The 12057-nt window shown below is 32.4% G+C and overlaps 1 protein-coding gene across 1 annotated transcript; it reads right to left on the bottom strand.

The window, feature by feature from the left end:
- Window positions 1-3870: 3870 nt before the first annotated feature.
- Window positions 3871-11190, bottom strand: LOC139505491 (RNA cytosine C(5)-methyltransferase NSUN2-like; the record flags this gene model as incomplete). Its single annotated transcript, XM_071295044.1, has 10 exons — window positions 3871-4326; window positions 5223-5350; window positions 5530-5569; window positions 6106-6244; window positions 6600-6680; window positions 7082-7217; window positions 8594-8686; window positions 9443-9721; window positions 10437-10558; window positions 11117-11190. Coding segments are annotated over 10 exons (1262 nt in total), but the record flags the coding sequence as incomplete, so codon positions are not given.
- Window positions 11191-12057: the final 867 nt, after the last annotated feature.

Raw genomic sequence — 12057 nt, 5'->3', positions numbered from 1 at the left:
TACAAATATATATCCCGATTCTGTGATTTTGAATGTATGATTTTAATTTTAAGCATGAATAAACATTAATTCCAATTCTAGATCTCATAAGATGACCATAAGAGTTATCTATCTTTGATTCATTGGTAGAGATTGTTACGCTGGTCAATTCCATGGCTAATTTGTTTTATTTATGTAATATATAATTTATAAGATTTAAACAGTTACTTCAGTACCTCCTCAAAAAAAATCTTGATATATGACCAGATTTTCTACTATAGAAAGTTTGTTATTTTTAGCTCACCTGGCCCGAAGGGCCAAGTGAGCTTTTCCCATCACTTGGCGTCCGTCGTCCGTCGTCGTCATCGTCCGTCTTCGTTAACTTTTACAAAAATCTTCTGCTCTGAAACTACTGGGCCAAATTAAACCAAACTTGGCCACAATCATCATTGGGGTATCTAGTTTAAAAAATGTGTGGCGTGACCCGGCCAACCAACCAAGATGGCCACCATGGCTAAAAATAGAACATAGGGGTAAAATGCAGTTTTTGGCTTATAACTCAAAAACCAAAGCATTTAGAGCAAATCTGACATGGTGTAAAATTGTTTATCAGGTCAAGATCTATCTGCCCTCAAATTTTCAGATGAATCCGACAACTCGTTATTGGGTTGCTGCCCCTGAACTGGTAATTTTAGGGAATTTTTGCTGTTTTTGGCTATTATCTTGAATATTATTATAGATAGAGATAAACTGTAAACAGCGATAATGTTCAGCAAAGTAAGATTTACAAATAAGTCAACATGACCAAAATGGTCAGTTGACCCCTTTAGGAGTTATTGACCTTTATAGTCAATTTTTAACTATTTTTCTTAAATACAAAAATCTTCTCCGACGAAACTACTGGGCCAAATTAATCCAAACTTGGCCACTATCATCTTTGGGATATCTAGTTTAAAAAATGTGTGGCGTGACCCAGCCAACCAACCAAGATGGCCGCCATGTCTAAAAATAGAACATAGGGGTAAAATGCAGTTTTTGGCTTATTACTCAAAAACCAAAGCATTTAGAGCAAATCTCACTGCGGTCAAGATCTATCAGTCCTGAAATTTTCAGATGAATCAGACAACCTGTTGTTGGGTTACTGCCCCTGAATTGGTAATTTTAAGGAAATTTTGCCGTTTTTTGTTATTATCTTGAATATTATTATAGATAGAGATAAACTGTATACAGCAATAACATTCAGCAAAATAAGATCTACAAATAAGTTTACATGACCACAATAGTCAATTGACCCCTTAAGGAGTTATTACCCTTTATAGTTAATTTTTAACATTTTTCATAAATTTTTTGTAAATTTTTAGAAAATATTTTCCACTGTAATTACTGGGCCAAGTTCATTATAGATAGAGATAATTGTAGCAACAAGAATGTTCAGTAAAGTAAGATCTACAAACACATCACTATCACCAAAACACAATTATGTCATGAATTTATCTGTGTCCATTGTTTAATATGCACAAGACCAAGGTGAGCGACACAGGCTCTTTAGAGCCTCTAGTTTATTTATTTGTAAAATTGTTCTTTTGTTTGTTTTGCTTTTGGGGGGGGAGGAAAGGAGAGAGACGGGACATGTAAATACCAGTTACTGTACAAACTTCTTTTTTACATAATTATATTATTATATTGATTACTAATTGAAACATATCAGAATTGATAACCTAAGGTATTATCAGAAAGTTTTTATAATGTTACTGTATACTTTTATTTTGTATTTTGTTACCCGCGGCATTCCATTTACATGTATACAGAATAAAAATTTAGCATATGTTTTTTTTTAATTTTTAGCCATTTATTTTGTGTCCCTTTGGAATATAATTTATTTGGAAAATTGCATTGTACACACTCTCACACTTTGTTTTTTCTTAAGGATTTTGTCCTTGAAAAAAGACACTTGTTTTTTTTCATAGAAGGGTTCCTGGTATGTGCCACTGTCAACTCCATAATTTTACACTTTGGTCAAAACAATAGGATGTCAGACTGTACTTTGACCTTTAAGGTTTACTTTTACATATAGTGACTTGAATGGAGAGTTGTCTCGTTGGCACTCATAACACATCTTCTTGTATCTGAATACTTCTCATAAATACTTAATCTGGAAAACATAATCTAACCACTGGTCCAGAAAATTCATGAAAGACATGACAACATAGTTTTTACCATAAACATCTCAATTCCACTACTCTTTTTAGCCTAGATGAAAGCGGAAATAAGATATAAAGGTATCTGCAAATTGTTAGAAGTCTAATAGTGAGAGGCTGACAAAATTGACATTAGTATCTTAATTTATTTTAAGATTATATGCTATTCACAAATTAGACAAATATCTTGGGTTAAATATAGAAGTGAATAGCTCTTTCAATTTGGTTGTGTCTGTTAAGTGGATTGATGACTACTAGGAAAGTCTGATTCAGTATACCTTTTTAAGGTTTTTTTATGTCAGTACAGACCATACCATATGTTTATAGATATAAGAAGATGTGGTATGAGTGCCAAGGAGACAACTCTCCATCCAAGTCACAATTTGTAAAAGTAAACAATTATAGGTCAAGGTACTGGCTTTAACACAAGAATTTTGGCTCACTCGGAACAGCAAGCTATAAAGGACCCCAAAAATGACATGTATAAGACAATTCAAAAGGGAAAACCAACGATCTAATCTATATAAAAAATGAAACGAGAAACGCTGATGAACCACATCAACAAACGACAATAGTATAACCTTTTTCAGGGGTCATTTTTAAATATTTGAAGATTCAGAGAAGATCTGTGAAAAAAGTATACTAAATGTACTAACATGAAAATTAATCAAGTCATCCTTTATAGGCATCTATTCCTTCAGAAGTCACCCAATGTTTTTTGTTTTGCTTGACGGAGTAAAAAAGCGAGACATAGGTCTGCTGTTTCCAGCATCGGCAGCGGCATTAACAATGTATTAGTTTGTGACTAGATCTAGTTTTAAGGTGAACCACTAGTGGTAAGTCAAAGATATTTGGTATGCAGTTGTATAAGTATTGGCACATCTCATTATCATGGAGATTATTTGGCCCCGCCTCCTCAGTCATGGTCTATTGACTTTGAAATGTTTGTATAGTTTTCATGCATTAGTTTGTGATTAGGTCTGTTTATGGGGAACCACTAGTGTCAAGTTTATGATAATTGGTATGCAGTTGTATAAGCATTGGCATATCTCATCTCCATGGAAATTATTCAGCCCATCCCCCTCAGTCATGGTCTATTGACTTTGAAACTTAAGCTTAGTTTTCACATATTAGTTTGTGATTAGGTCTGTTTATGGGGAATCACTAGTGATTAGTTAATGATAATCGGTATGTAGTAGTATAAGCATTGGCATAACTCATTTCCATGGAGATTATTTGGCCCTGCCTCCTCAGTCATGGTCTATTGACTTTAAATTGTTTGCTTAGTTTTCATGTATAAGTTTGTGATTAGGTCTGTTTATGGGGAATCACTAGTGGTAAGGTAATGATATTTGGTATGCAGTTGTATAAACATTGGCACATTTCATTACCATGGAAATTATATGACCCCTGCCTGCTCAGTTATAGTTTATTGACTTAGAAATTTTGCTTAGTTTGCATGTACAAGTTTGTGTTTAGGTTTGTTTAAAGTGAACTACTTATGATAAGTCAATGGTATTTGGTATGATGTTGTATAAGAATTGGCACATCTCATTTCCATAGAGATTGTTAAGCCATGTACCTTCATTTATGGTTCATTGACTTTGAAAATGTGCAAAACTTACATGTTAAAGTGTTGCTTTTTCAATTTCAACATTTGCATTATTGAAATTACAAATAAGCGAGACATATATCTGTGATAACAGTTTATGTATATCTTTTATTATATCTGAATAATTTTTATCAGACCATTAAATTACATCCCATAAAACTCCATTAATTAAAGACTGGTACAATTTGCTCTTAAAGATGACACTTCAGTAACAGCCAGCCAAAATTATATCATAGCTAGCACATATATTGCTGTGGGAAAGATAACAATTTTTAAATGTTAAATGTTGTTTTAAAAAACTCAAACATGACTTTCTTGTTTTTCACAGTTTTATTTTCCCTTTTATAAGTTAATATTCTGTAACAAATCAAGTTCCTTCATTGGTATCCATTTTTTCAGCACCAGAAGATTTTTCACTGTCTGCACTTTTCACAGTTTCTGTTTTGTTTGTATTTTCCTCCGTTTCTACTGCACTGTCCTGACTAGTATCACCTGTTTCTGAGTTTGTTGCATTCTCTTTCTTTGCCAACACTTTCACTGCAAATTTGAATAAAGACCAAAAATTATATAGTTACCAGACTAAAACAACAATCTCCATAAATCTTATTTGATTACTTGACATACAAATTCAGGTATCACAGATAAAACTTATTCCTTCATTGTACGTTAATTTGCGTTTTTTTATTGAGTTAAGCCTTCCAATTGATATTTTATAGTTTGTCTTTCTATGTTGAGATGTTATACTATTGTTTCAGAAAAGGGAGAAGGTTTGGTACCATTAAAACGTTTAATCCTGCTGCAAATGTTTGCACCTGTCCTAAGTCAGGAATCTGATGTACTGTAGTTGTCGTTTGTTAATGTAGTTCATATGTGTTTCTTGTTTCTCATTTTTATATAGATTAGACTGTTGGTTTTCCCGTTTTAATGGTTTTACATTAGTAATTTTTGGAGCCCTTTATAGCTTGCTGTTTGGTGTGAGACAATGCTCCGTGTTGAAGGCCATACCTTGACCTATAATGATTTACTTTTATAAATTGTTACTTGGATGGAGAGTTGTCTCATTGGCACTCATACCACATCTTCCTATATCTAAATAAGTGGCCATCCATTGCAATGAAAAACCCAACACCAAAGACATTAACCTCATACACATCACTATGAATAAGTTATGATCAGTTGGTATATATCATGTGGTCAGTTTTCCTTTACAATGAATGTAACTGTGTTGTTTGCTCTTTGACCAAATCTTTTTAAATAATTGATGAAATCATTTGAATGGCTTATACATACTTTCAATAGGGTCTTATGTCTTCTTATTTTGCTAATCATAATGCTTTCCACTTTGTTACAAAGATATAATTAGAAGAGGTTAGCAGCATATATAAAACTGTATTCTACCCACTTTGTCATTTATGGAAATTATTATAACTTACAGATTTCTTCTAGCTCCACCCCAAACAGTCTAAGATAATGGGCTCTGAGATTTTTTGACAGAAATGTTCTAAGAGATGACTTCCCTCTCCATCCACACACAGTTATATTACACGATGGCTTTGTCTCTCTGTAAACAATGTATAAATATAAATTTATTTCAACAATGTTCAAATTAAAGATGTTCTCAAGCCTATCCTAAATATTTTTTTTCATTATATCTAAATGAAAAATGAAATTGCTTCACTAGTAATAAACATGTAATTTCTCAGATATATTTTAAATGGCATAATCATTTATTAATCTTACCCTGCCTCTGGCTTGTAGTGCATCAAGATACAACCAATAGCTGAAAGTAAAGAAGGGAATTATGATTTATATCCAGTTTCTCAATTATTGTCTTAGAAGTGTTAGTATTTATAAGACTTGCAGGGCTAATGCTTTAAAAAGTTATTGTTTATAACTCTTCATAAAGATTTGTACAATTGCATGAGGCAAAGAACAAATGAGCATTCTTGAATAGTACCCAGAGCAATTTAAAACTTTATCTTGTTATGAGTTATTTCCCTTTGACAAACTGGTTGTCATAAAATAAATTATCTTTATTTGATTATCTGCCACACAGGATCTTTTGATGTCATACAATTACCAGACACTGTGGCATCAGGCACTTCACATGCCACATTAAAGTGTATTGATATGATGAGATTATTTGGTGTATATTATTGTGTTGTTTGATGTCGTTATAAGCCATGTACTGACAGTGCAAGACTCTAAAGGGTAGTCAAGATCGATAAAACCCTCATCATCATTATTATTCGCTAATCAAATTTTTATCAAGCCTGCACTGCAGCAACATTACACCATCAGAAAAGAAACACTTACAAAACAGTTTTAGATCTTCTCTTGCTTTGGTTGACATTTTATCAAAGAAAGGATTATCATAGGTCATAAATGTGACCATATCTTCTCTAGACAGCTGTACACATCTGGTAATACATTCTGCTCCTAAAACTGTTAGTCCCTGTAATGAAAAAACATAAACACAATGAAATTGCATACACTTGTCAATCTTCTACTGATAGAAACAATCACAGTTTTCATTCAAGATAATGCCAAAGTGAATGTGCTAATCAGAAAAGTTCATTTCTTATTTCAATTGGTGAAGGTTATTTCTGAAGTTGCATTTGATTAATTTCTTAAAAATGACAAACTGTTGAAAGATGTCTACCCAGGTGTTTGTTTAGAGGTTGACTGTGACATGAATTTAAATGTACCCTTGCGTTATTATTATTTACTAATGAATGTTGCCCCTACCATGATTTATGCAAGAAGCCCCATTCTTTTCTATTTCAACAAAAATCAGTTTTTATAATTACCTCTTGTGATATTCTATATTCACAATCAGGAACTAATGGGGATGGACTTCTGCCAAATATCCTGAGACCTAGGTTGATAAACTGAAAACAAAAATGAGACATACAGACCTTTAAAATATATGAATCTCAAAGATGTCATTTTAAAATACCATAATCAAATGGTTAAAACCTTAAAACATGTCTTTTAGTAATGAAAAAAAAAATCCCTTCAAGATCCTCTGCCATACAAATAGCTGCACAACATTTTTAACCCTCTGAAATGTTTTCTAAAGATTTTTTTCATATTCAAATGATGCTGAAACAAAATACCACTTATCTCTGAAGATGCTTTCCAAAAAAAAAAGCTAAAAATGGTAATCCACAGTTTTTTCTATTAACTTTGAGTAAATTAATTACAGATCAGTTCTTACATATAAAACAGGCAAAGATATCAGGTTCTTAATATTACAGAAAAATACTTAAAATATGATATTGATACATACCCTTATTCTGTCAGAATTCCTGCGTATAATGTTACGTAATTGGTTGGACACAAAATATATTGTCCGTTTATGTCCTGTTTCTGCTCTATACATAACCTGTTCTATTGGAAAATCAGGACGTATACCATAAAACTTCCTGTAAAATAGAATTTGATTATGTGAATGGAAGTTGCCGAGTGAATGAGTTTTTCTAATACCATGGCAGATTGGGAAGATATTCTTTAAATAACAGGACATCTACCAAGGAAAGAAATACTTGTAAGATCAGTATTAAGTTCAATATGAGAACCATAAACATCAATTTTTTATTGTTTTCCATAGATGCCAACCCCCTTTTGACACTATCAGTAAGAATCTATCAAATTTTCTGTAATTGTGAAAAGTTTTCAGTAATCATTCAAAAATCGTGCATTTACCAAAAAAAAAAAATGATGAGTGGATGCAAAGTGATGTGCACGAATACATTTCTTTAATAACGAAACATGTTATCTGTAGTATGTATTCCATTCATTAATTCTTCGGACGTTCTCAACATTTTCGTTTTGTCAAGGAGTAGAGAAAAGGGAAAGGTACTACATAAAATGCAAGTGTGCCTCTTCGGAAGTCAGTTAGTTATCAAACAATAGGTCGATAACTCCTGAGAAACCGGATGCATTACACTGGCGTTTTCTAAATACCGGACTAGGTTGGAAAAGTAATGATAAAAATCTGCGTTTTACAAAATTGAACTGCGAAGACTGTGAATCCATAACTATTCGACTTTGACGGTAATATTATAATTATTATTGCAAAATCAGAAAAATTACAGAACAAGAATGTGTCCAAAGTACACGGATGCCCCACTCGCACTATTATTTTACATGTTCAATGGACCGTGAAATTGGGTAAAAAATCTAATTTGGCATTAAATTAGAAAGATCACACCATAGGGAACATGTGTACTAAGTTTCAAGTTGATTGGACTTCAACTTCATCAAAAACTACCTTGACCAAAAACTTTAACCTGAAACTCACACTTTCATTTTCTATGTTCAGTGGACCGTGAAATTGGGGTCAAAAGTTTAATTTGACTGTAAAATTAGAAAGATCATATCATAAGGAACATGTATACTAAGTTTGAAGTTGATTGGACTTCAGCTTCATCAAAAACTACCTTGACCAAAAACTTTAACCTGAAGCGGGACAGACAGACGGACGGACGGACGGACGAACGAACGGACGGACAGACGGACAGACGGACGCACAGACCAGAAAACATAATGCCCCTCTACTATCGTAGGTGGGGCATAAAAATCGTAATGGTTGGCACCTATGGTTTTCTATAAAGGATATTCCAGTTTGTATAGCTAGAGTTTGATAATTAGTAGGAGTTAAAATTACAACCAAATTAACATATACACAAATATCTTCATAGTAGAGTCACATAATTGTCTATTTGTTTGAAGTCATTGTAATATTTTCGATATTGCCATTTTTTATCCTCCAGAATTTGCATACTTTACTATTACTTACTGAATAGGATCCCAAAACAGATCATTGGCTTCTAAAAACAAGAATGGATCTTCTTTGTAACCATGCATCTTTTTGTGTTTCGTAGGTGTCGGGCTGAAACCAATTAATTGGAAAAATGAAGAAAAAAATTGTAAGGCTTCTGTCGAACCCAGTGTCTCGCCTACTTTTGCTGTTAATCGCAGGCTCAACAAAAATGACTAAAAAATTCAATAAAAATTTTCATCTTGATACTATCTTTTGATTGTAAAAGGCTTCTGTCCAAGTTTGGTAAAAATCCAGGATCGTTTATGAATCTAATTAATGTTTTAAAAACTTTAACTGCAGACTGTTTGTAATGTTAACCAAAAGAAAAACTAAACTTGTCCAAGTAAAATACAGATATACAGGTACAAAATTTCAACAAAATTTCCTTCTAGATACTAGCTTTTGATCATAAACAAGCTTATGTCCAAGTTTGGTACAAATCCAAAATAGTGTATAAGAAATTTTTTTTAAACTTTAACCACAGAGTGAATATTCGTGGATGCTGCTGTCGCAGACAACAACGATGAAATGTAGTATCGCTATGTCTCGATTTTTGACTCAAGTTGAAGGCTCAACAAGAATGTCTTTGAATTTAAAAAACAGAGTTATCTCCCTTCAAACAAAATTTAGGTTTACAATATTATTTTTTTTTCTTTAATGGAAAATCATTTTAAATTACATTGAAATCTGTTGTTAGCATTAATTATCACATATGATGCTTAATAAGCGTGTCAATTTCATAACACACTTCATTTTAATTTTAATACATAATATGTGGAGAATGTTTGAAAAATATAAAAGTTCAAAGACTACTTGTTATCTTACTCTGTTAGTGCATCCCCTGGTCGTTTACCACTGCTTTTCACATCTGTAGTTTCTTTTGTATCATCTTTATCAGCTGGTTCCTTTACCACAGTTTCTACTGGTACTGATGCTTCTTTACTCTGGTCCCCAGCTTCCTTTTTTTGTTCAAGGTCAACATTTTCATCCTTTTTGACCTCTTGGACTGGTGGTACTGGCCTCATCCATGGTAATGTTGCAGTTTTTTGTATGGCCACTATAAAAAATCCACCAGTATTTTGATGATGTGGTAAAACTCTGATACTATAAATAAACATGTCTTATTATTTTGTGTTGTTGGTTTCCTGTCTTAGTAACATTTTTATTATAAGTATATTTAAGAGAGAAAAGATGAAGACAGATGAGTCTGAAGACACAGATAGTCCACATCTTAATACATCTTATAGCTATTTGGAATTCTGTCCCGATTGACCCGAGAATCTGTCCAGCTTAAACTTTTGAAGTCATACAACAATCACTTTTCCATTGTAGTGTCAGATATTTTGTATTATGAAGTCAAAATTTAAATGGGAACTTTTGTGATGTCCAAGTAATGTCGGAAAAATAGCAATAAGGTGTATAAAACTATCTAAAAAGTATAATACTATGTGCCTCAAACATATATGTGACACATCAAGACATGGGAGTGGTTATAAAACAAGAAACATGAGCAATTACATTAAGCTTTTTTGAAAAATAATTCAAATTATAATCCTCATAAAATTGTGAGTTTTTTAATAATTGAATTAATAAAATTTCTAAATACACAAATGAGAAATAAAAACTTTTAAAATCAAAAATGACTGGTCTCTACCATAAGTCTGCCACTTCTTTCTAAAATTCAAAAAAATCAATCCTGAACTATATTTTTCACCAAGGCAAATACATTTCTATAGGACTAGTACACCAGAACAGAACAATCTATTGAATGATCTATAACTGATAATGTAATTCTTAAGTCTGTTAGATTATAACTTACCATCTTTCTAAGTTGAAATCTTTAGCATTGTCTGGAGGAAACATGGAACCTTCAAAATGAGAATATCCTTTATTTCTAGTTTCTTCTAAACTACTCATATGTTCCATCTTCTTATTAAATACCTGTAAAAAACATATAGATATAAGATGTGGTATGAGTGCCAATGAGACAACTCTCCATCCAAGTCGCAATTTGTAAAAGAAAAACCATTATAGGTCAAATTACAGTGTTCAACAGAGCCTTGGCTCACACTGAACAGCAAGCTGTAAAGGGCCCAAAAATAATAGGTCTGTAAATTACTTTCAGTCAAAAGTAAAATAATAACCTTTTACTACATCACTTTAATGTCAGTTTTATATATATTCAAGAATTTACTCAAGTTATCTTAGAAATTATAATTTTAAACTATTTTACAATTTGTACATTCATCAGCGATTTTTGCTTGGGATACCAATTTCCTTTTTATTAGAGGGTACTGAAAACCCATGAATTTATATGTTCATCAAAACAAATTGTCTATGGGCACTATACAAACTTTTGCAAAACAAATGAATCAATACATCTATGAAAAAACAATGTTTCTCCCCCCCCCTTTCTCTCCCCCACGTAAATAAATGAATCCACAGTACATGACAGCAAAGAAATTATGAAGGATAAAAAGAAATGTTCTATACACATACCTTCCATGATGATAAACCATTGTTGTACTTTAGATTTGGAAGTTGACTGCTTACATCTATCAGCTCTATACAACCTATAATTACAAAATAATTGCTATAAATTTCATATTTTTCACCAAATTGAAAAGCAAACTCTAATGCCAGCAACCCAGAAATCAATGGTTTAGTTTTAATATGAGGCAGGCATTACCTGTAAATGGGGACGAAGTCTGTGTGAATTATTTGTAACTTAAATATTTGTTTAAAAAAAAAGAAACGGAAATACCGTAACGTTTCCGATTTTGGTTCTGTTGTTAGGGATTTAGTTGTGACGTTATTTAAATTATGACATCATATGCAATGTAAACAAAGAAACGCTATCATCAGGTAACGTTTTTTCATATCAAGGAATTATTAAAAATGAAATTGGTATTGCGCGTTCCTTTCTATTTTATACTAGACTGATAAATATATATTTTACTCAAAGTTTCATACAAACGAGACCGGAAAAAGGAAGTACATTGTACATTTCTGCGCAGGTCCGGGATTTCAAAACACGAGAAAAAAAATTTGAACTATTTTGAGTTCATTAGTACAATGAAAAATTTTCCCGTATTTTTTTTTTATTGAATTTTCTACTGTTATTGGGGACTCCGTCCCCATATTATTTATCTAACAATAAATTCAAGCATGGGGGAGGGTGAATTCTCATATTCTTTTAAAAACTAAGTGCTATAAGGAAGCTTATGCAACAACCGATTATGCGAGGGCTGTACAGCCAGTCAATGTCGTTAAAACTTCCATCATATAATGCAACAATGATGGTTTATCACAAGTACTTCCTATATTAAAATTTTGAATCCAAAATCACTAAAGCTTGACATAACAAGAATGTGTCCCCAGTACATGGATGCCCCACTCGCACTATCATTTTCTATGTTCAGTGGACCGTGAAATTGGGA

The sequence above is a fragment of the Mytilus edulis genome, unplaced genomic scaffold (genome assembly GCF_963676685.1).
Source record: "Mytilus edulis unplaced genomic scaffold, xbMytEdul2.2 SCAFFOLD_2052, whole genome shotgun sequence".
Taxonomy (NCBI): domain Eukaryota; kingdom Metazoa; phylum Mollusca; class Bivalvia; order Mytilida; family Mytilidae; genus Mytilus; species Mytilus edulis.
The sequence above is the reverse complement of the archived record's forward strand: the minus strand, read 5'-3'. Positions and strand labels throughout refer to the sequence as shown.